Source organism: Gouania willdenowi, chromosome 12 (assembly GCF_900634775.1).
Source record: "Gouania willdenowi chromosome 12, fGouWil2.1, whole genome shotgun sequence".
Taxonomy (NCBI): Eukaryota; Metazoa; Chordata; class Actinopteri; order Blenniiformes; family Gobiesocidae; genus Gouania; species Gouania willdenowi.
Window position 1 is genome coordinate 27,407,476 of NC_041055.1, and position 26,650 is coordinate 27,434,125.

At 36.3% G+C, this 26,650-nt stretch overlaps 1 protein-coding gene across 2 annotated transcripts in view; it reads left to right on the forward strand.

The window, feature by feature from the left end:
* itga1 (integrin, alpha 1) overlaps positions 1-26,650 on the forward strand; it is a 100,971-nt gene that overhangs the window by 61,559 nt on the left and 12,762 nt on the right. For both annotated transcript variants that reach the window (XM_028462551.1, XM_028462550.1), the window contains exons 3-16: positions 4,788-4,897; positions 11,183-11,271; positions 13,019-13,133; positions 14,609-14,736; positions 16,757-16,905; positions 18,265-18,415; positions 19,101-19,275; positions 20,163-20,236; positions 21,140-21,287; positions 22,265-22,410; positions 23,221-23,364; positions 23,444-23,695; positions 24,206-24,336; positions 25,859-26,034. In XM_028462551.1, coding sequence (XP_028318352.1) covers positions 4,788-4,897; positions 11,183-11,271; positions 13,019-13,133; positions 14,609-14,736; positions 16,757-16,905; positions 18,265-18,415; positions 19,101-19,275; positions 20,163-20,236; positions 21,140-21,287; positions 22,265-22,410; positions 23,221-23,364; positions 23,444-23,695; positions 24,206-24,336; positions 25,859-26,034 — 1,988 coding nt within the window. The remainder of the gene's footprint in view (positions 1-4,787; positions 4,898-11,182; positions 11,272-13,018; positions 13,134-14,608; positions 14,737-16,756; positions 16,906-18,264; positions 18,416-19,100; positions 19,276-20,162; positions 20,237-21,139; positions 21,288-22,264; positions 22,411-23,220; positions 23,365-23,443; positions 23,696-24,205; positions 24,337-25,858; positions 26,035-26,650) is intronic.

The following is a 26,650-nucleotide window of genomic DNA, read 5'->3' on the forward strand; positions in this document are numbered from 1 at the left end:
AGCAGTGTGTGCAATGTTAGTGATTTTGTTTTTGTTGGAGAAAACTGGGACTACAGCACAGCAGGACAGGTTGCATCATTGTTGTGTAGAGTAACAGCGAGCAGTTCAAACCCAAAAACAAGGGCATTGGGTGTTTTTGACCATGGGAATGTTTGGGATGGAAACATGATCGTGCACTTTGGTCAGCGGGTTACCAGAAATATTATTGTGGGACAACAACGGCTATACAGTGTTATTCTATAGGTCACCAAAGTGGGTGTTTTTATAGACAAATGTTTGACAAACACATTATAGACCTGTTTTGTTTAAATCCCAAAGTTTTTCTTGAGAAAATAGTGGAAGCCAAAGTTGTAGAGCAGAGATCGACAACTTTTATTCTAGCAAGGGCCACAAAAACGTGATTGTCTGATCCGTGGGCCACGTTATCAAAAATCATGACAGTTTTTAAAATAGTCCTTGTGTGTTTTTCAGTTGTTGCTTTATATATTATTCCTCATTTTGAGTGTTTGTTGGTTTTTAGAAATTGTGTGTTTTTTGTTGTTGTTTTATGTGTTTTTGGAGTTATTTTGTGTATTTTTGTTGTTTTTTGTGTATTTTTGCAGTCCTTGTGTGTGTTTCAGTTGTTGCTTTGTATATTATTCCTCATTTGGTGTGTTTGTTGTAGTTTTTTGTGTTTTTTCAGAATTCTTTTGTGTTTTTCTTGTTGTTTTGTGTGTCTTTTTGGAGTTATTTTGTGTAGTTTTTTTTTGGGTGTTCTTTGAGTTATTTTGCGTATTTTTGTAGTCTTTTGTGTATTTTTGTCGTCTTTTGTGTATTTTTCTGTAGGCTTCTATGTTTTTATGCGATATCACAGCCCTAAAGGGTTTGATTCTTGTTGCATATACATTGATTTTTACTTCTTTCAATCAGGTTTAAACTCTTCAGCCCCATTGGACCCAGTTTAACCAAAAACCAATTATTTAATCAGTTTATATTTAAAAAAAAAAAAAAAAAAAAACATTTTCCCCTTTATTGTCCTTTTGGGGATCCCAGCAGCTGCTGCTTTAATAAGGATCTTAGTCTTTACTACGTCGTTGTTCACCATAAACCGCCTGCTGCAGTATCCACTTACTCAGGCTGTAAATACATTAAAACCAAGCACCCGTGTCTTTGCGCTTAACTAGTCTGGAAACACAATTTTAAAGCCCTGTTAGAGTGGCAGTGATAGCTTTCTCTTCAGTCACAGCATGTTTGTCTCCGACCTGTTGCAGGGCTGCACGTGGCCTCTCCCCACATGGTGGCTGTACCTGGTGCTGCTCTGCAGTGATGATTATATCAGGCTCATGTGAGATCGGTTACACTAATGTAATTCTGTTACTGCTAATCAGTGGAGCCAGCTGTGTCTGAAAGTTTTCAATCCTCTCTGAAAAGCACAGCCATGACTGTTGTGTCCTCGTTCAGAGAAGAGCATCCATCAAACAGGTTGGAACGATAACACTTTTAACAGGAAGATAAGATGTTCTGACTGAGGAAAGTGCACGTGAGAGCCACTGATAGACCAAAAGGCCCAAATTACTGATGAGACATTTACCTTTAAGTCATAGATGGCCGACTTTTATCACAGCTGGGGCCGCAAATATGTGATTGTCTGATCTGAGGGCCACATTTAAAATAATGAACAATATTCATATGAGCATTAATACAGGAAAGAACAAAGACATTTAAGTGTTTTTGTTGTTGTTTTGTGTATTTTTCTGTCATTTTTGTTGTAGTGTGTGTTCTTGGAAACATTTTGAATATTTTTCTACCATTTTGTGTGAATTTCTTGACTTTTTGTAATTTTGTTTAAATTTGTTATATTTGTTGTCTTTTTGTGTTTTTTGTTATCAATTTGTTTAAATGTGTAAATATTTTTTGGGCTTAAAAAAATTATTTTTCTGTATACTTGTCACTTTGTATATAATTGTTGTCCTTATGTGTATTTTCCTCTAAATTTGTATGATTTTTGCTGTCATTTCTGTGTACATTTGTTGATGTTTTGTACATTTTTCTGTTATTTTGAAGTCATTATATTGTTATTGTTTTGTTAATGTTTCTGTTATAATTTGTATAATTATGTATATATATATATATATATATATATTTGTGAATAATTGTTGTCTTTTTGCATATTTTTCTCTAAATTTGTAAGCTTTTTGGAGTCATTTTGTTTACTTTTGGTGTTTTATGTCATTTTCTGTGTTTTTAGGGTCAACTTATGCATTTACTTTCGTTGGGGGCGGGGCTGCATAAGATTAGACTGAGGACTGCATATGGCCCCTGGGCCCCTTTATATCCAAATCTGCTTTAAGTGTTCCACGTGGGATATCATTTCAATGATAACACTTCCATCTGATAGCAATGTAACATGAAGCCATGATTGCTGTTACTAAGGTGACGGATGTGGTACTGACGTCTCCACTGGGCCTCCACCCTCATCCTCATCATGACTTTTTAACAGTGATGAAATAGACGTGATAAAAATGTCAGAGTTGGTAGTTCTTCATCCAACTGTTCACTCCTAAACTCGACTTATCATTTTAGAGAGAATTTCATGAGTAAAAGGTCCAAATCAAATATGGAAAACTAAGATATAGATTGTTGAGTTATCATCCTACATTTCATTTATGACGGTTGGAGCAGATAACATCAAAAGAAGTCTGCAGGATCTCAGCCCTAAAGAGTATTTCAAGTTCACCTTGAACATTAATCTAAAAACTGTGACTTAAGACACAGTTATTACATTATTATGATAATGAACTTATGTATTGTTTACGATTAAGTTTATTTGAGTTATTTTTAGCTTTTATCACTCTGTGGCAAAAATTAGTTGGTGTACAGGCTTTTATGTTTGAGTATATTTCTAAATCAGTCATTTTACTTGTACTTTAGTACGTTTTTAAAAGTAGTAAAGTAATTTGTTGAATTTCTAAACCCAACAACAGTCACTGAGTAAACTATAATTTTTTTGTTTCATTGGACATTGTGAAACTCCAAAAAATGAAATGACCAGACAACAATCAAATGCATCACATCATAGTCGACCAATCAGATTAATCGTAATGCACTGTGCAAAAAAACAGCATTAAATGCTGGTTATTTTCTCAGTTTTAGAGTTCATAAATGTAGCTATACTTAGAGCCTGATAATTTATTATAGAAGATTGACGTCTATATTTTTAATAGACCATTGATTTGATCCACAAACACTGAAACCTCTCAGTTTACATTACATTCTGTTTTTTTAAATACAACTAATAATACAATTTATTACCGAGATTGTCTGTTCTGATGGCCAGATTTAAAATAATGAACAATAATCATCTGAGCATTAATACAGGAAAGAACAAATAGTTTTTGTCATTGTTTTGTGTATTTTTCTGTCCTTTTTGTTGTAGTGTGTGTTCTTGGAAACATTTTGAATATTTTTCTACCATTTTGTGTAAATCTCTTGACTTTTTGTAATTTTGTGTAAATTTGTTATATTTGTTGTTTTTTAATGTGTTGTATTTTGGTGTTTTTTGTAATCAATTTGTTTAATTGTATAAATATTTTTTGGGCTTAAAAAAAAAAAAAAACTACGTTTTTCAGTTATTTTTGTGTATACTTGTCATTTTGTATGTAATTGTTGTCCTTATGTATATTTTCCTCTAAATTTGCATGATTTTTGGAGTCATTTTGTGTATTTTTGTTGTTGTGTTTGTTTTTGCTGTCATATATTATTATACAAACAATCATATTCACTAATAGTATAGCTAATCAGTATTACTCAAAACAGAAAAAAATAGTTTAAAAAAATTTAATTTATTGGTGTTATTTTTTATTCATTTTTTTTTTTTTAAATTGTACCTTTTGACAAACTTTTACTTATTTTTATACAGATGCCTTTGTGAGAGAAAAAAAATGAAGTTCTAATTGTGCAAGATTTGGTCTCTTTCCTTTTTAAGTTTATACATGAGATATTTACTGTATGCAAGAGAACCGTGGACAGATTTATTACCAAATATAAACATGGCGGATGAAAGTAACTAGTAACTTTTACTTTGAGTACTATTTAATTTAATTGAACTTACTTACACTTGGACTTGAGTACAATTTCAATCAAGTAACAGTACTTCTACTAGAGTAGGATATATCAGTACTCTGATCAGAACTCTCAATCTATCCGTCTTCTGTTTACGTTTGTGTTCTAAATGATCTCCATGTTTCTCACAGAGCCGCTGACAGCTGATTGGAGCGAGTGTTGTTCCACTGCATCTCACTGCAGATGACCTGGGCTCATTAGAGATGAGGAATGTTAATAAGCCCTGAATGTTCAGAGGAATGACCGCCTCTATTTTAGCATCAGCTCACTGACGGACTGACATCACGTTACGAAACTCACACACGCACGTGTTACGCAGCCGTGCTTCAAGTACAGCGTAGACGTTCAGCACAAATCCATAGAAACAATCATGCTGCAAACAGCTGCAACGTATTATTCATTGCTGCGTAGTGACGTGTGGCATTTCCTGCTATTTCAGTCCTGTTTCATATCGATTTAATAATAACATAGCTACCCGAACCAATAAACAGCCAATCTGATCTGTACATGTGTAATAATAATCAACTTAACGGTGAATTATTCTGGACCTAAATCGCTGAATCATCCAACACTCGATTTGCACAAGTGAATTGTGCTCATTATCGTAATTGTTAAATGTGTGGTTTTTGGCTTGATTTCCAGCAACTCTGTCATCACTTTTGTTTTTCGTCTTTCTTTGCACACAGGGTTCTGATTGGCTCACCGCTGTCAGGGCAGCCGGCTAAAAGGACGGGTGACGTCTACAAATGCCCCGTCGGAAGGGAGAACAACACATGCACTAAACTGGAGCTGCCCAGTAAGAATACCTCACTCTTTCTCTGTCCACGTTCCAAAACCCAGGCATAGGATCTGTGATAACCACATTTATTTATTTATCTGAATAATACACACTCTTATCCACTTTATTATTATTTGCATCGTAGTATAAGTCATCTTAAAGATGTAAATCCTTGTTTTAATCAGAAAGGAAATGGTTTAAAAGTGAACAAAAATGGTGGAAACCACAGAAATTGGTTAAAAGTTGCAAATTAGAGTGGCCAAAAAAAACGGACAGAAAAAGTGGTAAAATAGGGTTCAAAGTGTCAATATTGGCTTAAAAGTGGCAAAAATGGGGAGAGGGGAGGTTGTGGTAATGTCATTTAATTTAAAAAGAAATAGGAGCAATCAGTTTAAACTGACAAATAATGGTCATGACAAATCGTGAATGTAGTTAAATTGGCAAAAAATAACCATGAAACATAAGAGGTTAAAAGTGACAATAATAGGTCAACATATGCAACATTAGGTGGGAAAGGTTTATAAGTGCCGGAAATATCTTGAAAGTGGAAAAAATGTGCAGAAAAGGCATTGAAATTTTAAGGAGAAGTGGAAGAAATGGGAGCAATGTAGCAAAAATGCATTAAAAGAACCAAAAATATGGAAATGAAAATTGGTTAAAATATGGCAAATTTGGTGTAGTTGCAGAAAAAAGGTTAAAATATGACAAAATGGGCTCCAGTTGCTCAAAACATTTTCTCAAAGGCTTCTGGCGAAGCCCTACCAGTGTCTCGTGACTCCAAATGGAGCCCTGATCCCAAGGTTGAGAACCCCATGCATTACGGGACAATCACAACAACAACACACAATCATCTACACGTGTTATGGTGGGAGAAAGCTGAGTCCCACGCATCGAGAAAGAGTTATTAAATGAATCAACATTGAAATGAAATGTAAAAACCACACAGAAATTCAAAGATCACTTTAACAGGTTGTAATCCAACAGTCCTTAAAGTCACAGCTCCTGCTCCCATAGCCTGGCTCTGCTAATCAGCCTCATTTACCTCACCTGTGTATCCCAGCTGCAACTCATCACATCATTTATCAAGTCATTTCTATGGACTGGATTTTCTGCCTGTTTGACTCTTAATTGTATTGACCAACTAAATAACATGTGCGTAGTGAGCGCAGCTTGTTTGGTTTCTTGTTATGAGTTCTGAACTGTGGTTTTGGTTTTAACACTAACAACTAACACACACACACACACACACACACACACACACACACACACGCACACACACACGCACACGCACACACACACACGAAGAATGAGTTTTACACGATGGTTTAGAGCAGTGAATGCTTAATGTCTCTCATGTTGTATTTTATTTTGAAAGAAACTTTTTTTTGATAGACATTCTGTGAAATGCATGTTACACAGGAAAATATGTAGATTTATTTTGGAAAAAATATTATATGTGTTTTCAAAAGCTATTTTTGAAAAACTACACTTTGATGGTCGAATTTTAATAAAAAAAAAAGTAGGTCGCGATTTAATATCCGTGGCAAAATGTGGGTCCAAGGGTGGGACCAGTTGAGAACCACTGGTTTAGAGCAGTGATTCTCAACTGATGGGTCGGGACCCAAAAGTGGGTCGTGGACCTTTACTGGGTGGGTCGCGGACAGCTGGTCAAAAATAAATAAATACCTAATGTCTCTCATGTTGGGTTGGACTTTTCTTTTGACAGGCCTGTTGTGAAATGCTTGTTGCACAGGCAAATATATAGATTTATGTTTTTAAAAAAATGATTAAATGGATTAATAAGATAAAATTTGGTTGGTTCAATTCTTAAAAAAAAAAAAAAAAAAAAGTGGGTCACGATGTAATGATGGTGGCAAAATTGGGTCGCAGGGTGAGACCAGTTGAGAACCACTAGTTTGGTGTCGGGACCCCCCCTGGGGTCGCCTGGAATTTAAATGGGGTTGTCTGGAATGTTTAGTAATTGATTGAAAATAAAAATAAATACTGATTAGAAACACATTTTTTCAATATATCAGATACTTTTTCAAACACAATCTTAAACAACTGTATTCTATATTTATTATTATTATTATTATTATTATTATTATTATTATTATTATTATTATTATTATTATTATTATTTTTAATAATAATAATAATAATAATAATAACATGCAGTTAAAAAATATCTGACCTGGCACAACTTGTCACTAATCCTGTCTTCTCTGTATTTTTTAATACAGTCTAACAAACACGTTAAAAAAGTCTTTACGGTCGCCAGGAAATTATTGATATCAAAATGGGTCACGATCCAAAAAAGGTTGGTAACCACTGGTTAAGAGTTTACCAAACCAACAAACTTTAAAGCTGCTGGAGATTATTTAAAAAAATAAATAAAAAAAAAAAATCAGATTACTCCATAGTGTATGCCTCATAGATCAATAAATCAAAGATTGTTTACTTGTTAATAAAAATGTAAACGGTTAGAATTAGTTGAAATTGTGTAGTCCAGTAAATTAATGCATTGAAGTGTTTTTACTTCATTACCACAGTGAATTTGCCTGCTTGCCCCCCAAAAACAGTACTAAAGTGACCTCACAACACGTTTCTGGGGTTTTTACAGACGAAACCAAAAGTAAGTTTTTATTTTATTTTTAGTAAAATGAAGGAAAAACACTGTCTACAGAACTCCACATCCCACAATGCATTTTTCTTCAATTCATTGATGAGACCGACACTAAGTCTTTATCTGAATGAAAAAAATGTCTTTAGTAGCTCGAAAGTCAAGTCAAAAATCTTCAATCTTCACTCAATGAGACTGTTTTACTTATTCATCTAAGTTGTCCTGGTTGCAGCCCAGAGCTCTGTTCTACTACGCTGTGTTTAGGCAGACTATATATCTATTAAAGACTCCTTGGGAGGAAGCTGGGCCTATCCGAACAGGAAGACAGTAGATAAACACAGTTTTAATGCTTCGTCCTTCCAATTTATCTCAATTTAACAGATAAGCACAACTTAGCTTCTGGTCATGAGCTTAGCAGAGCCATGATTAGGCTGGGCCGAGGTAGGGTAACTAGAAACTCATGCCTACAGCTGCACATCTCAAGCTGCTCGGTCTGCACAGCTGTGCACATGTGGATTCTCAAGTCACAGGGAAAGAGTCGACCTGTGAAAGGGGTTGCGAGACATTTTAAGTCCCTTGCCGACTTAAAAACCTGATGAGTTCATTAAAGAAAACAACCATTCGGAGACAAAGACAGACGACTCATCCACAAACTGGAGGGGCTTTTTTTTTTTGGTGTGGAAATTGCTCTTCCTGTGCTTCTTTGGGTTTTCCTCCAACAGTCTACAAACATATGTGTGACTCCAGATTCTCTCCCTCCTCTGTCTGTTTAATGGACTGTTGATGTGTCCAAGGTCCTCGTGGATCGTCACCTGATGATGACAACTTTCTCTGTGATATACAAGCGAGGAGACTTCAGTCATTTCAGAAGTTGTGCTCTTTTCTCCCACTAAGCCCGTCTCCATCCTACGTTCATGACCAAACCATAATGAGGAACGTTAAATTGATGTGGTTGACATGTTGTAATTTTTAATTTCTTTTCCATTGAACCATCAAACCACAGCAGTGGTTACAATGTGCTGCGGCTCTGCTCGATGAATCAGTGGTGGGCGTTGAGTATTCACAAACTCTATTCTTGAGGTTGACTTTGTTTATACTTTGTTTGGAAAAGTGAACCTATATGACATTACACATGATCTGATGGGACCACAAATAAGAGCTTAGGCTGTCAACATACATGATGTGGCTTTACACTGTACATTCCATTCTATCCCATTTAAATTGACGTTTTAATTATATCACTTAAACACACGTGGCCTCACATTTACCAATTATTCCCATGCAATATTTTTGGCTTTATTAACAATTGAAGATATTAAAAGACATTGGATCATTTTGTCCTGATGAAAATACATTTCATGCATAAACTCGTCATGTATAATGGGAATTCGACTGTTCGTATAAATCTTCTCAAGTATAATTTTCCTCCAATTATCAAGCTGCGTTTCTATTACCTTTGGAAATGCGCAAAATCTAAACCGCTCAATCAAAAACACCTAGAATTTCAAGAAAAAACACTCTAATATTGCTAAAAAGTTTTTACGCTTTCATGAGTCTTTTCAATTCAAAATGTATCGCAAAAACGCTATGGAAACACTTTTCCCTACTACACGTCACAGGACGTGACATACTTGGTCACATGACCACTTCTCTCCTAGAAAACATGGCGCGGTACATGTGGACAGAAGAAAAGACTGAGGCTGTGTTGGAAATGGCACACTCCGTACTATACACTACAAACTCAATGAGTATATACTGTCTACTATATAGTATGATTAGGATGATGACCGTTTCCACTGAAGTATACTTCCAAGTTTCACAAGGTGCATTTCATTCCTACAACGACAAAAATCTGAATCACACTGAGGCTAAATATCTCTGTTGATTCTCGACCTTTAAAAGTTCTGACAGCATTTAAAGTGAGAAAGTGACCAAGTAGAATATCAACATGTGCTCATTTGATCCATAAAACTCACAGAAATACATTTTATTCCAACATTTGAGAGATTTTCAGAAAACCTCCATTGTGCTACTGATAAAACTTGCGGTTAACCTCAAAACAAGAGCCCTATTTACAAAAGCGTTAAAAAACTAATGGAAGACAAGAAGAGATGCTTTTATTTTGAAAAGGGGATGTTTGATTTTTAGCTTGAAGCTGGTCCCAGGACGATTTTGCATTCTGCTCGCAATGCATCATGGGGCGGTTAGTGTCCCCACCGTGCATACTTCAAAAATGTCCCAATATTGTATACATCCGGGTATTTCTCGCATACTCAATTTTTGAATACAATCTAATGTGAACGCACTACATACTCATTTTGACGTCAGACTTAGTATGAGTAGTACGTTAGTATAACATTTTCAACACAGCCGAGACCTTTCTTAGCATTATACTTAAATATTATTACTGCCACATTAGACAGCAAACAACAAAGGAATGAAGAGTGTTATAAGGAATCTTTGAGCCTCCATCTTCCTGCAGCAAAGTTTCACGCGATGAGATTTCACGAGAGTTACGAGGCTCATCTTACCCAAAATAACCTTCGAAAGGAGACCTGTTCAAAGTGCAATTATACTTTTTAATTTTTTAGAAATATTGCTTTGATTTTGTGAAAAACTGCCATGGAAACATCGCTGAAACAAAAAGAAAACTTGTGTCTGTATGAAGTCCTTCCTCTAATGGTGCGCCCCGCCTTGAGCCCTAAGTCAGCCAGAACAGGAGAGCTTGAGCATGAGACTTAATACAACAGCTGGTGTTTTACTCATACAATATTTGAACTTAAATTGAAAGTAATTTTCTGTGACACCGCATGTCAAATTATCCCTGAATGTCTGAATGTGCTTAAATCTGATAGTCATCGGTTGGATGAGAACTAAGATAAACTTTATCTGCAGCTGCTTTATACGAACCACGTGGATGCATCATGAGGTGCCAGATCTTGATCCATTTTTTTATCAGATGGTTTGAAGATAGGAGGAGACGGCCTCTGAAAACAGCTTATTTTTAACCCTGGAGTTTATACTATAGTGTCAAATACTAAGTGTGTTTGAGCACTAAAAGTATCTGTTTATCCAAAGGTTGGATGGGAGGCTCACAGAGATTTACTAGAGGTTTTAGGATATTGAGTGAGCCTCAGGGCACAATGAAAGCTCATAAAAACATGGATCTTTATCCAGAAAGAAGGAAAATAAGTGGTATTAGATGTGCGAATCAGAGCCGGAAAACTGACCTCATGAATTGCTGGATGTGAAATGATAATGTTTTGTGAATGTGTTTGTAAGAAGAAGTGACTCCGCACAAAGTAGATCCAAAGCATTCCCAATCTGGAGATGATCATTTCTGCCACATGTTCAGATTGCCCAATGATTCCTCTACCACCCCCCAATCCCTTACAACAACTTGAGAGTTTATAGACCAAATATTTGGGTTGTGTATGTTTGCTATACTTCCCATGGAGCAACAACATGCTAAAGTAATGAAACAAACTATATTTAACTACATGTCAGAGGTTATTACGTCTTCAGGACAGACGGATGTAAGAAACGTTCTTCCTGTGGGAACATGAAAGAAGAATTCATCCAGCTGTTCAGTCTCTGTGCTCCTCTTCGTTTGTCTCACTCTGTTTATTCATCCAAACTCCCTCTTGTTTTTTTGTTTTTTTCCTTTTTTTCTCTTCCAGAAAACACAACTGTTCCCAACGTGCGTGAAGTCAAGGAGAACATGACCATGGGAACCACACTGGTGACAAATCCCAAAGGAGGATTTCTGGTAGGAAGGACATGTCTTACACTCAATACCAAACTTGACGAAGAAGAAGAAGAAGAAAGAAGGGCTAATCTTTGTATAGTTGCTGGGGTTGCAAATACATGTTCAGGAGATCTTTGGCCTCTATGGGAACTGTTGACAACACACCCAGGGTTTCAATGCTGGTGTAAAGTCCTGGGAATTGTTTTAATATCTGGATGTTTTGTGTTTCACATGGGTTTTTTTTGCACCTCCCACATTGTAATCAATATTTCTGCACTGAAGCTGTGTTTGAAATGGCATACTACTCATACTAAGTCTGACGTCAAAATGTGTATGTAGTGCGTTCACAGAAGATAGTACGAAAAGACTGAGTATGTGAATAATACATGGATGTATACTATATGGGGACTTTTTTAAGTATACACGGTGGGCACACTAGTCATACTCAACCGCCCCATGATGCAATGCGAGCTGAACGTAAAATCATCCTGACACCGGCTCCAAGCTAAAAATCAAACATCCCCTTTTCAAAACAAAAGCATCTATTCTTTTCTTCCGTTAGCTTTTGTAAATAGGGCTCTTGTTTTGTCTTGGGTCTTCGTAAATCTCCGAAATGTAGGCATGAAATGTGTTTCCACTAGTTTCATGGATCAAATGACCACATGTTGATATGCTACTTCCAGAACTCTCAAAGGTTGCGAATCACCGGAGATATTTAGTCTCAGTGTGCTTTAGGTTTTTGTCGTTGTAGGTTCGAAATGCATCTTAGGAAACTCTTAGGAAAAAGTCCTATTCATCCTAACCATAGTATATAGTAGATAGTATGTACTTAGTTTCTAGTGCATAGTACGGAGTGTGTCATTTCAAACACAGCCTGAGTCTAATCTGGTAAAAGAAGGAAGTGTACATTTTTTAAAATAAAATACTTAAAACATACAAAAAGAAAATTTTTCCAGTTTAAAAAAACTGCATTCTTTCTTTGTGTCGCAGCACCAAATTGTATTTGTTATTTCACACAAACCCTCCTCAGAAAAGTTAGGACTATTCTCATACCACTTTAGACAGTATTAACATCAAAGAATAGTTACACAATTTCTTTTTTTAGTGAACATAAACAATCTATATCTACCATAGTACATTTTCTGCAGCTTCCCTGTTTAAGGAAAATATGCAGAAAAAATGGAATAGGGAAATAAATGTAAAGAAATCTGAGTAAAAGACAATTGGACTATTTATATTTCAAAGGAAGAGATCAAAGAGCAGACACTTCCGAGGGAAAAATAATCAGAGGGAACAGACTGAGTGTGAAGTTGCCCAAAGCTGCAGATAGTAGAGTGTTGGGAACAGTTATGGGCTTGATCACCCTGTAGCTGGCCACCTTTGATGAGAGTATCTCATGTTAAAAAGGCCAAAACACCCCCAATTCAAAGGTACAGTACTGATGATCCGTCCCATAACTGAGACACAGCTCCCATGCCACTCTCAAATGGTGAACATCATGTGACTACCATGTTTTGGTACAAAGGAATCAATTTCAATATTTGTGCTTTCGTAGTTCCTTCGGCTTTATTTCTTCGGCATGTATTTTCCCTCTCCCTGCGAGTTAATACCAGGCACTTTGTAATCTTCACTTTCTTTCCTTTGGGTTTTCGTCTGCATGGTTACAAACTTCTCTTTCCTGAACTCATGCGGCTGGAATACAGTCACAGCCTTTGAGTTTTTTTCCTGCTTTAGCTTGTTTGTAAATGTGTGTGTCCTGTTTCCACAGGCTTGTGGTCCCCAGTACGGGTACATGTGCGGCCAGCAGCAGTACATCTCAGGGGTCTGCGCCAATGTTAGCGAGTCTTTCCAGATCCTCAACTCTGTAGCACCGGCAGTACAAGGTACGCAGCCCATCATTTCACATCGTAGACTTGCTTTTTTCCCCCTTTCAAATGGCCTGTTGAGGAGATGCTAATCTCCTACTCACAAATGTACCACCCAGGACCCCGACAGCAGACCCACCCTCTGACAGTGACGAAGGAGATTAGAGCATTCTTCCTAATGTAAACTTGTCTGCCACTGTATCTCTTCCAGTCCAGCCCTTCAGCTGCATTGCATGCCCAAGTTAGGAGACAGTTTACTGAGCCTGGATGCAGTTCCTCTGCAAGGAAACAGCCACTGAAAAAACAGAGAGTAAACAGACCAGAGACAATTTCTCCTCCTTATTTTTGCTTCTTCATTCGTTAAGGAGCTTTTTCTTTGCTGTCCAGCAATAAATTCATAGACATCTTAATGGTATAATCCAGTTATAAGAGAGCATCGAAATCTCCTATTATCCAACAATAGTGACAAAGAAGTAAATTTGCAGTTTTTGAAACATGTTGTTGGGAGATAACAATGTCCTGAAAAACCTTGTGTGAATAAATGAAACTTTAACTTAACGTTCTGTACAAAAAGAAAACAAAAGTAATCTCGCTGGAACTATTACATGGAAGTCAAGTGAAACTTCAAAGGAACCATCAAAGGCAATCGGCAGAACTTCTATGATGAAGACTGGCAGTTGACAGTCAAAACATGTCATTGGTTAATGTAAATCAAATAACCTTCAAAAACATTCAAATCAAATCATTTATTTCAACATAAACTGTGTTTTGTTTAACGGTCAAGGGCAAGACACTGAACCCTAAGTTGCCCCCAGTGGTCGACTAGCGCCTTGCATTGCAGCTCTGTCCCATTGGTGTGTGAATGTGAATTGGTGAATGAGCTGATATGTAAAGCGCTTTGGTGTAGGGATATAGCGCTATATAATACATGTCCATTTATCATAATCACTAGTCTTTGATCTGTGTATGTTTAGAGTTTAGACTTTGATTTGTGTCGAAATGAGTATAAAAGCTCTACTCATGTTGATTCCTGTTAATGCTTTAAAACAGTGGTTCTCAAACTTTTCATTCCGCGACCTCCAAAATAAAGATTCCAGAGACCAGGGAGACAGGGCCATCTATAAAGGGGAGAGGTTTTTGGGGCCCATCCATAAAGTCAACAAAATGATGGTCCATTGTCCTATGAATCTGTGATAACAACATTTATTTATTTATCTGAATAATATCCACTGTTATCCATTAAGTTTATTATTTGCTTTTTAGTATATATTCATCTTAAAGATGTTTACTTGTTTTAATTTGAAATAAAATGGATTAAAAGTGACCAAAAATGGTGGAAAAGGTCGTGAAATGGGATTTGCAAGTGCATTTGGCGACACCCTGCCAGTGTTTCGCGACCCCAAATGTGGTCCTCACCCCAAGGTTGAGAAACACTGCTTTAAACAACCAAAGGCTGATTGTTTCCTTTCAGTAAGTCGTGCCGTCTTTTTCAGAGTGTGCGAAGGAGCTGGACATTGTGATGGTTCTGGATGGATCCAACAGTATCTACCCCTGGTCCAGCATCACAGACTTTCTCCTCCGCTTCCTTGAGACGATAGAGATTGGACCCAAACTCTCACAAGTGAGTTACGTAATGGAATAAAACTACTAGGTGACCAAATCTGATCTGAATTAAACAGAAATTGGTTTTGGAAATTTTGTCACGCTTTGTTTTTTTGGTGACTAGTGAGTCATGGATAACATCATCAGATGTTAATTGTGAAGAAAAACCCCAAGACATGGGAAAAATTACGAGTGGCACGAACCTTTTTTAATTGACTGAATGAGCTAAGTCATGGGATTAGGAGTAATTTGTATTAAATTAGGGTTTTATTATATTTCTTACATTTTGCTGCTCAGCACATAGTGTCTAACTCTGAGACTCGTCTTCATCTAAAACCCATTTTATCAATAATCTATATAGAACTGACACATTTCTAAGAGCCATATTATTTTCATTTGACACTCAAAAAACATTTTAAAAATCCTAACAAGGCAGGGCAAATTTATTTGTATTGCACATTTTTTAAATAGTGCCAAAGACAACCTTAAACAGACTTTAAAAATCAATAAAAACATACAAAAAACAAAAACAGAGTTTGAAATAAACAATAAAAACATCAAATCAACAATACAATGATTCATGAATGATTATTTGCAGCATAACAACTAAAAGTTGCTCACACTATTGAACAACTGCAATAGTCTGTTATTTTTCTATGCAAAAAATACACCATTGTCTGTTTGAGGGCTCATTTATGTTCCATTTTTGTAAATAAATGTATGTAAATTATCATCAACGCTAACTTCTGTTCATTTCTTACATTTGTTTTTTCTTCCTAAATTGGTCACTAGGGGCCAAAAAGCAGGTAAACCTAAAAAAGTCCACACAGAAAAGACCCCACTGTCACCCTTGGGTTTTAAACCAGGACTTGGACCTTTTAAGCAGATGTGCTAACCACTACACCACCCTGATAACCCCCCATTGCAACAACATTTCAACTTAAAGTGGGTAAATAATGTAACCTTTATTGAAAAAGGTAAAGACATTGATTTATTCTTCTTCAAATCTAAAAAAAATAAAAAATAGTATTAGCTACAAATAAAATGCAATCACATATTTTAGAACTGTAACCATAAAGTTATTGATATACATTTTTTAATCTATTTTTCATGCCTGTCTTTTGGGATCCATCAGCTTTCTAAGACTTATGTATAAATCTTATGTATAAGAAATATGTATAAAACGAAAAGAGAGTATGTCCTGAATGTTCCGTACTTGTCTCTATTAAGCACTGAGCATAAATGGGCTTTGAGCATCCCAGTACAGTTTGTGTGGGAGGGAGATTTGCTGGCATTGTGCGTTTCAGTTTTGTGAAGTTGAACTTTGCAGGGATTACAAACAACATTAGTCTTATCAGCTCTGTCGTCTGAAGGAGATTCAAAATGAAAATAGTTTGTCTAATAGTTTGACCTTTTATCCATTTTTCCCTGTTCCAGACACATTGTTTCACTGGTGGTTAATGTGAGCTCTGCAGCTTATTGGTCATGAGGACACTGTAATGACTCGTGTATCTTCTTCATCCTTTTACTTTGTTAAACCAGAACGACTGCATTACACTGGTTATATAACATTAGACTGGAAAAACCACACTGAATAATGAAATATATTTGGACTTGAGTTTCCACATGGTACTAGCAGTCAGAAGAACTGAAGACTTCATTAGTTTATAACTTTAAAGATATTTTTTAACCACTGTCTTTGCTAAGTTAGGGTGAAAGTGTATTTCTGTGCATTTGTCTTGGATGGCTCCGCTGAAGAACAGTTAGATTCTGTCATGGTTTCATTGATTTGGCCTGTAGAGCATGGAGTTTTCCACAGGGAAGCACTGGAAACTCCTCTTGCTGTGGAGTCTGGTGGTTGGATGGTCACATGTTCCATGGCTGCTGAAGTTTGTCTGCCTATGACTTTATGCCATATTAAGACCCACCAGACACATTCTCTACAGACTGTCTAACTGACTGTCAGTCAGCCAAGCTAAAAGGCAGATATGTAGTGTAAAAAAAATAGAATATATGTATATGATGTGTGTGTTTTGCAGGTGGGCATAGTTTCCTACGGTGAGAGTGTGACTCATCGGGTTAATCTGAGCCAGTTCCATAATACTCCTGACCTGCTGGACTTTGTGAAGGACTTGCCACAGCAGACCGGCTTCAAGACCATGACCTTTATGGGCATCGACACAGCCAGGTATACAGTATGCAAGATGCTGCTTCCCTTTATCATGGATAGGTATTGAAACTCCTGACCACAATTTACACAAAGGACAGTGTGGGTTGGACTTTCTGTTTCTGTTCCATTTCAGTCGAAATATTGATTCAACAAAGGAAGCCACATTCATTCACACTCACCAATATAAATACTTTATCTATGCAGTTGGGACAGAATAAACCTTTTAAACACGATGGTAATCTGCCCCCAATGAGTCGAATCGCTCACCAAAGGGCCATCAAGCATAGACTTAATTTAAACTATATTTTGGGAACTTAATCTTGAGTCAAAGTCTTTGTTATCATGTTAATATTCATTATTAAGTTTAGGTTTAATTTATTCAGACAACATTTTTTGAGGAAATTTACTTTGATCTCCTGACATGTTTCGACTGTCAACTTCAATGTCTTCTTCAAAGGCGTCTGCTGATCGCTTTGATGTTTTCTTGACTTCCGTGGCATAATTGCACCAGATTCATTGTCTCTTCTTTTTGAATAATATATTATGGTTTCATTTATTCAGACAACTTTTTTGAGGAAATTTACTTTGATTTACATGTTTCAGCTGTCGACCGCCAGTTTTCTTCAGAGGTGTCTGCTGAAAGCTTTGATGTTTTCTTGACTTCCGCGTAATAATCCCAGCAAGTTCATTTTGTGTTCTTTTTGAATAATATGTTAAGGTTTCATTTATTCAGATACAGTACCTTTTTTCAAGAAATTATTGTATTTTGTATTTCATTATTCAAAAAGATAAGTCAAGAAAACATCAAAGCGATCAGCAGACGCCTCTGAAGAAGACTGGCAGTTGACAGTCGACACATGTCAGGAGATCAAAGTCCTGAAAAAAGTCCTGAAAAAAGTTGTCAGAATGAATGAAACCGTAACATATTGTTCAAAAAGAATAAAAAAAATTTACTTGCTGGAATTATTGCACAGAATATTCATTAATATTAATCACTATTTAGGAATAAATAAGACATAGAAAAAAAACTATTTTAAAATACTCACTTGGATAAATAATCAAAAGTAATTTATTTACTGTTTTTATTATCTTTAAGTTTAATGGTGACCCCGATTCAATAGACGACTGTATTTAAATGTCACTTTTAAAAACTCATGCCCCACATTCACATCTGTAAATGTAAGTTTAATGCATTGTGAGTTTTCAAGTTGTTTAATAGTGTTGCAGGTAAACACAGCTTTTTATATAATCAGATCAGTATTGTTTATATTAATGTGTTGTTGAGCTTGTTTTTATTCATTGCAAACACTTGATATCCTAACGACTAATGCGCTGGATAAGAGCGTTAATGGATATTTTAATGTTCCCGCTGATCAGGAAGGAGGCTTTTATGCCAGAGAGAGGCGCGCGGCCTGGAGTGAAGAAAGTGATGGTGATTGTGACGGATGGCGAGTCACATGACTTCTATAATTTAAACAAGGTCATTGGAGACTGTGAAGATGACAACATTGAGAGGTTCGGCATTGCTGTGAGTACAGATCATCAAAAGGGTCAGAATCTTTAGAAAAAAGATTTTTTTTTTTAAAAAAAACTGTGCTTGATCAAGTCTATTTTATGTTTACCGCCTTATAATAATAATAATTATTATTATAATAGTAATATGAACTTACTCTAGTACAGTGGTTTCATTTTAATATCATAAATTTCTGATGACCCCAAAGACTGTATTTTTCCTTCTAGAATTACTTATTATATTATATTATATTATATTATATTATATTATATATTTAAATATTGTTTTTTAGATTTATATTTGAGAAAGTGAAAATATAGAATACAGTTGTTTAAGTTTCTGTTTTGTGTTTTAATTTTGAAGAGAATAATTAAAAAAAAAATAAACCAGTAACTTTCTTTAAATCAATTACTAGACATTTCAAGTGACACCATTTAAATTCCAGGCAACCCCACATGGGCTCATGATTGAATAACACTACTCTATTACTTGAGTTTGTATTGAATTAAGATCCAGGAATATTTGTTACTTGAATTAAAATTTGCTTATTAATTTTACTATATTTGTATAGTAGTTGTACACATAGTAAAATATTATTACTCTGAACAGATCCTCGTACAAATATTGAATTAACTACACCAACGACAATAACTGTTTGGTTTTGCCTCACATAGGTATGAAGAGTTCATTTTGTTTTCAGGTTCTGGGAGACTATAATCGCCAAAATAAAAGTGCGGAGGAACTGCATAAATTCATCAAAGAGATCGAGTCCATTTCCAGTCAGCCGTTACGAGATCACTTCTTCAACGTTTCTGACGAGTTTGCGTTGCTGAACATCGTCGATACGCTGGGAAGCAGAATCTTCGCTTTGGAGGGTAAACGAACAACCACACATGTTCAATTAGTGAAACAATCATTATTGACTTGATAAAGAATTTTATATTTCTGACATTTTGTCTGTTGATACCAAGAGAGCAACAAGTCTCAGAAGCCTTAGAAGAAATTTGATAAACAAAGAATCTGGATGTAAAAAGTTTATTTTAATCATTTTGGTCGTAACGTTTAAGAATTTTTTTTTTAATTAGCTAAGCTATTGCTAATGCTAGGCTAATACTAAGATAATGCTAAGCTAATGTTAAGCTAATGCTAGGATAATGATAAACTAATACTAAACTAATGCTAGGTTAATGCTAGGTTAATGCTAAGCTAATACTGGGCTAGTGCTAAGGTAATGCTAAGCTAATACTCGGATAGTGCTAAGATAATGTTAAGCTAATACTGGGCTAGTGCTAAGATAATGCTAAGCTAATATTGGGTTAATTTTTCTTTCCTTTTTTTCCAGATCCCAGAATTTCTTGTAGCTAATGTTGAGAGTATAAACAAGTGTCCTTTGGCTTATGTAGATGGGATGTAGCGGCTCTAGCATGTTCTTCATTAAGCTAGCAATTAATTTACATGGGTTTTTTTAGTTTATCATAAAGAATACAGTTATGAATGCTCAGTTTAGAGCTTGTGCATTAAAGATTGGCAAATAACTTTGCCTAAATGAACATCTAAAAATTAGCCTCTTTTACTGACCAAATACACTGATTAAACAATAAATGCATCTTTTAATTAATAAAACAATAGCAAATATGTTTTTTTTTGGTATCACTATTTTAAAAAAGATTAAGGAAAATATTTTATTTCAGTAAGTGTTAAGTAGAATGACGTTAACATATTATCATTTAGTGTTCCAGCTAAACTACTTTACTTTCCTCAGCAACAACGGGAAACTACACTTCCTCCTTTGAGATGGAGATGTCCCAGACTGGGTTCAGTGCCCACACTTCTAAAGTACGGGAAAATCTTCTTTCTGTGTTTGTTTGTTTGTGGGAGAGTGATGTGTTTAACAGGCTTTTGTGCTAATGGATGCATTAGAATTGATCAGTGACTGAGCTTTTTCAGTCAGGCTCCTTTTTTCCTCTTGTTATTTCTGACTTTTCTTATCATTCTCATTCATCTGAACCAAAGTAGACAAAGCTAAACATAGCTAAACTTTAAATAGGTGATGTCACACTTTGGGGCTCATTAGCGGTAAAGAGCCACTTAACTTAACATGTGACCCTGCCCTTCCTTTTAGAAAACTCCTATTGATGAAATAAAAGGAAATAATATTCGACATGTGCTATTATTATTATATGTGTTTAGTTTAGTCTAAATGCTATGATTTCTTTCATTTTTACAAAAGAAAAGATAGAAAAAAAATAGTGAGTTGATCTTAATCACACAGAATAATTTGAGCTTTTTTGTGTTTTTAAACTAAACAGATGCAAAATACTCTAATTTTTTGATTAAATTTAATGATAATTTTTACTTAAAAAGTTTGACAAAACAGCTGCAAAACAGCTGTCTTCTCTTCTTTTTTTTTTCTCAACGTTGATGACAACAACTTACAATCAGTTATTTATACTGGACTGTCATTTTGAGTTTGATACTGTAATAATTAATAATGGAAGGCTTTTTTTAACCTAATTAAATATTTGAATCTAATGTTAGATTAATCCAGTCCTTTCTATGACTTTTCCTTCAGCAGTAATTGCAGTCATGAGCCTGAAGTTAAAAGTCTTTTAACAGAAGTTTCCCACATGATGTGTTTGGATTTAGTTTGTGTTTCCCTATTTTAATATTGCATGAAAAAGTTGATTGGCATAAAACATAATGCTTAGAACGCTCAGTTGTGTCTGTTGTCTCATCCAGGAGGCTGTGTTACTGGGAGCAGTGGGAGCATATGACTGGAACGGTACTGTGGTGATGCACACCGCTATGGAAACGATTGTTCCCGGAAAAACTCAATTCTACGACCCAAACACTGAGGCTGGCTACGAAGGGCTGGCCGGATACCACGGTGAAGTTTCCAAACACAGTGACTGTACTGTCCGGGAATAAATAAATTACGTGTTAAACTTATTTTTTTTAAATTAGGTAACTGATGACATATGATAGGATCCTCGCTGGTTAACCTAGCACAGTGGTTTTCAACAACGAAAAGAAAGAATAAGAAATATATTTTACTGTCATGTGTGTGCCAGTAGTTTTATTTTGAAAAATTGCTACATCCGTCGTCCGTCCTTGTGCTCACAACTTCAAATGACTTCACTCAATAAAACTGTCCACACATGGACTGCAGGAGTAAACATTATGATGTAGATAATTTAAGCAATTTTATTTTGTCTTCTTTTTAAATAATATGTTAAGGTTTAATTTACTTTGAAGATCAAAGTAAATTGATCAAATGTACTTTGATCTTCAAAGTAACTTTCCTGAAAAAAGTTGTCTGAATAAATAAAACCATAACATATTTTTAAAAAAGAAGACAAAATGAACTTGATGAAATTATTATGCAGAAGTCACTAAAACATCAAAGCGATCAGCAGACGCTACTGAAGAAGACTAGCAGTTGACCTCAGGAGATCAAAGTAAATTTCCTGAAATAAAGTTTTCTGAATAAATGAAACCTTAACATATTATATATGGATTATGTAGAGCCAACAGCATCATGATATCTTCATGTGTTTAATGACCATGTTGTTGGATGGAGAACGTTGGATGTAGGTTGAGTACTGTGAACATTGGCACATCCTGATGCCTGCTGCACACAGAGCGGCTGTGTGTTTGTCTGAGAGGGTGTGTGTGTTCCTGCCAGTGTCCAGTGCTCTTTTATGGTTTCCTTTACACTGAGAAACATAAACACTTCCCTGATAAAGGCTGTAAAAATATCTTTCAACGAAAGCCGGAGTGAGTGTGTCTTTTCCAGGTGGCATAAGCAATTCTAAACATTCCTGATGGAAGCTGTTTACACTGTATGTTGTTTCCTCTCTTCAGGTTATGACGTTCAGTCGGCGTCCACCCCTGATGGAGTGCTGTACATCACCGGTGCGCCTCGCTACAACCACACAGGGCGCGTGGTCATTTACCGGCTGGATGAAAACAACAGCATTGTTATTACGCAGATACTCAAAGGAGAACAGGTCAGTCTGTTTTTGGTCATCTTTGGGATGTCTCCGCTCACATATTTTTACATTTTTCTCTTTATATTGTCGAACAAAGAACTTTGGATCTCTATTGTGTAAGTAGTCCTCATTTATCAACCTTGCATTAAAATGGGTGCAATTCTGAGTTCACATTTGTTCGTACGACTGGACCAACGTGATTTTATGAAACAAAAAATTACTAAATGTTGTTCCTTTTGTGTTTATTATCCCTTCAGCCAATTTCGCATATAATTCATCAGATTACTGATTAAATACTGCAGCGCATTTGTAAAACTTTAACATATGCCTTACATTTAAAAACATGAATAGGTCCTATTTCCTCCATATAGCCCCCAGTGAGATGCTGTATGGAGGAAATAGGACCTCATTCTCCAAGACGCTGCTTCCTGTGTGTGTGTGTGTGTGTGTGTGTGTGTGTGTGGGTGTGTGTGTGTGTGTGTGTGCGCGTGTGCGTGTACACTGGGTGAACCTATGCGCTCCAGTAGCAGAGTTTACCAGCGGGGTTATACGATATTCCGAGAAAAGAAAAACCAAAAACGTGGTATTTGTAATAACGTGTTTTAATAATGTGTTTTGATCCACACACTCAGATTTGCGTCCGCGAGGTCAGACCTGACGTGAGATCTGATCGTAGCGTACCAAAGCTTGCTTGAATTTGGTCAAACGCTTGTCATTCTCTCAGATCTGAGCAATGAGAGCAAAAGATTATCAGTTTGGTCTCACAGCTTATTTATCACATTTTCAGATTAATACAAATATTGTATTCTTCTCTCTCCTTTTGTATAGATCGGCTCCTACTTTGGCAGTGTTCTGCAGACCCTTGATGTGGATGGAGACTCGAACACAGATCTCCTCCTGGTCGGAGCTCCAATGTTTATGGGTGGAGACAAAGACGAGCAGGGAAAGGTCTACGTCTATAAGCTCAATCAGGTACAGCCTCCTCTTTTTCAGATTTCCTTAAAAAGTTGTGAGCAGAGAACCGATGTTCATTGTTGTTTTTTTTCTCCAGGTCGGCCGCTTCGACCACGAGTTCACTTTAAATCCAGTCAATCAGTCGTGCTGCAGTGTAAACTCAGAAAGCTGCTCTAATAAAAACGAGCCGTGCGGCGCTCGTTTTGGAACGGCCATCGCCGCCGTGTCGGATCTGAACCTCGATGGCTTCAATGATGTGGCGATTGGCGCCCCCTTTGAGAATGACCACCGAGGGGCTGTTTATATTTACCACGGCGACAAGACGTTATTGAAAGAGAAATTTGTGCAGGTGAGAGCTTCAATAGCTTTTCTAAATGAGGAATCAAGCAGCTTCATTTGGCTTCAAAACAGGTTGATTTAAGTCTGTGATAAAGTTGAGGATTTATTTTTTTGATCTCAGTAAAAATGCTGTTTCCTAGATGGACTTTTTAAACTATTCCAGCAATCCAGTTAGTTTAATTTAGTTTTTGAGTTTTGTTTTATTTATGAAATATGTTACTTTCATTATGAATATGATGTTACTTTTTCCCCTGTTTGTTCATTTCATACGTGCACTGAATTTCCATTTTTTTCTATCGCTTTTTTGCACAGATTGCAAACAATGTTTCGTTATTACCTACATTTTAAATTTGTTTTTTGGATGCAGGTGAATAGTTTCATTTAGTTTTTGATATTTGATTTATTATGAAACATGATACTTGTTCCCTGTTAGTTTAATAAATTTGAAAATGTATTTTGTCGTAATCCAAAGAAAGAACATGTTTTGCATCGTTTTCTCTTCTCTGTTGTTTCGCTCCAGCGTATCCCTGCTGGAGGCGATGGTGAAAAAGTGAAATTCTTTGGTCAGTCTATTCATGGAGTCATGGATCTGAATGGAGACGGGATCACTGATGTTACCATAGGAGGTCTGGGTGGGGCCTCTTTGTTCTGGTGAGTTCTGCACATCATTTGTAGTCATCAACAGACATGTTTGTTTTACATTTTCTTGGTCTGGTTTGGACAGCTGTGCGCGTCCCACCGGGTTTGTAGGCTGGAGGCCGACAATTTCCTAATGATCTCTCTGTTAAAACCCTCGGCGAACTTATTTCACTTGACTTTCAGTGAGTGAAACTCACACATCTCTGAAACATCAGCCCACGTAACAGTTGAGCTTCTCAGGAAAAGCTGCTCCCACAGCTCCGTCTGGCAGAGGCTCAGCTAAAGAAAGCTGTGTGAAAACTCCAACTCCCAGGGGGCTTACAGTTTAAATAGGATTTGGCAGCAGGCCTGTTTTCTTCCAGAACTGGATGTGGTTAAAAAGCTGAAGGTTGAAGAAAAAAAACGGCATCTGTTTGTACATGTCTACCTATCCTAATAACAAAAGTCATGGGAGAAAGCCTTTTTATTTTTTTTAGCTAAATAAAATCCAGCGGTGGACGAAGCTGAGTGTTTATAATTCAGATTTGCTGTTGTTTGATGCAACAGGACGTTGGAGCAGAAATTCTTCTACTTTCAAAGTAGAAGCTTATACCATTTAGATTTATGTGTCAAAATTGCTATTCTTGGGGTCAATTTGACCCCATTCAAAAAATAATAGTTGATTTTTTTTCTTTTGCGAAATATTTCATGACTTTTCCTAATTTGAGGGGTACAATTGATTAGGCATAAAATCACCATGATGATATTTTTTCTATGTGCTAAACACATATTACACGCACTGGTGTTCCTCTGTTTCAGCTGTGTTAAACTTGTCTGTCTGTGTGTGGCCCATGTGTAACCTTACATCCACACACCTGCAGGTGCAGAGTTGATGGAACAGCTCTTTCACAGTAAAAGTGACATAGAGGAAGGTGTGACTCTTATGTTATGTAAACATAAGTAAATTGATGTTTTTCTGAGAGGAAAGGGGGGTTCCCAACATCAATAAATATGGTTCATTCTGTGAGAGTCATGAATGTGCGCCCCAAATTAGAAAAGATTTGGATGAAGTATTTTCAAGATACACAAACGATCTTGAAAGGTCATATAGTCGCCACAACCAATAGGGTTCATACTCGTGGTCATTAATGTTATCAGTAAATTTAAGAAGATCTGGATAAAAATTATTCAAGATAAATTAATAGTAATTTAAAGTTTTGGCCTGATGGTGGCACTAGAGAACAGGTCAATGTTTCATTATCAAGTGATTATTTTTGTATTCAACAAATATACAAAGTCCTTGACACAAAAATTTGGTCAATAATTTTCTGAAAATCATTTTCTGGAGGCAAATATCCCTGGGGTCAGAGTGACCCCAAGGGTAAAATGCGTCATTAATATTTGAGGACAATAGGATGGTTAAGCACATTCCAGTATTTTGCTTGTTACATTTAAGGCTTCTTTTCATCCAGAGGTTTGGAGATTGAATCCAAACTAAGGAAGTACTTTAAAGACAGACCAAAGGTCTGATATTTATTTTTGTTTTTTTTATCAGGTCCAGAGACGTCGCAGAGCTGCACGCTAACATGACTTTCAACCCATCCAAAATCAACCTGCAGCAGACTCAGCACCAGTGTGACCACGGAGGGCGTAAATCTGTGTGTGTAATGACTGAGGTGTGTTTTGCATACAGCGTCAAATCTGACAACCAGGATGTAGACTCTGAAGCAGGTGAGCAAACGACCTGACACTGTCATGATACCTACAGAAGTGCCTCAACATTACAGGTGTGTCCGAATAGTCCCCCCTATCTCCTTTCCTATCCTCTTTTCCTTAACCCCCGGAAGTATTTAAGTGGCTGCCATGATAAGGAGCATTCCAATTCTCTAAAAGCTAAGGAAAGGAGGCTCAATGCTTTAGCCTAGGAAACACTGATGCATTCTTTACCAAAGGAGACCAGATAATGCTGCCCCACAATTCCTTGCGGCAGAAACATTTAAACATTTAAAGGGACAATCTGTATCTATCTGTATCATATTTGTATTATTATTATAAATCCTACTTTATTTATTATATGTGTGTATCTGATCCTTATTTTCAACAGTGTTTTACTTATTACTTACTTATTTAACATTTTTTTTTTTTTTTGTCTTTGTTAAATGTTTTATTCTTTTATTCTTTAGTGATTTTTTTCTGTGGCTGTAACAAAAGCAATTTCCCCCTGGGATCAATAAAGGAATTCTGATTCATTCATCTGAGCGTTCATGGAAACTCCCGAAAAAGGGATCAGAGACATTTTTAGCCGCATTATGTTTTATTGAACATATTTCATTCATCTAGGAATGCT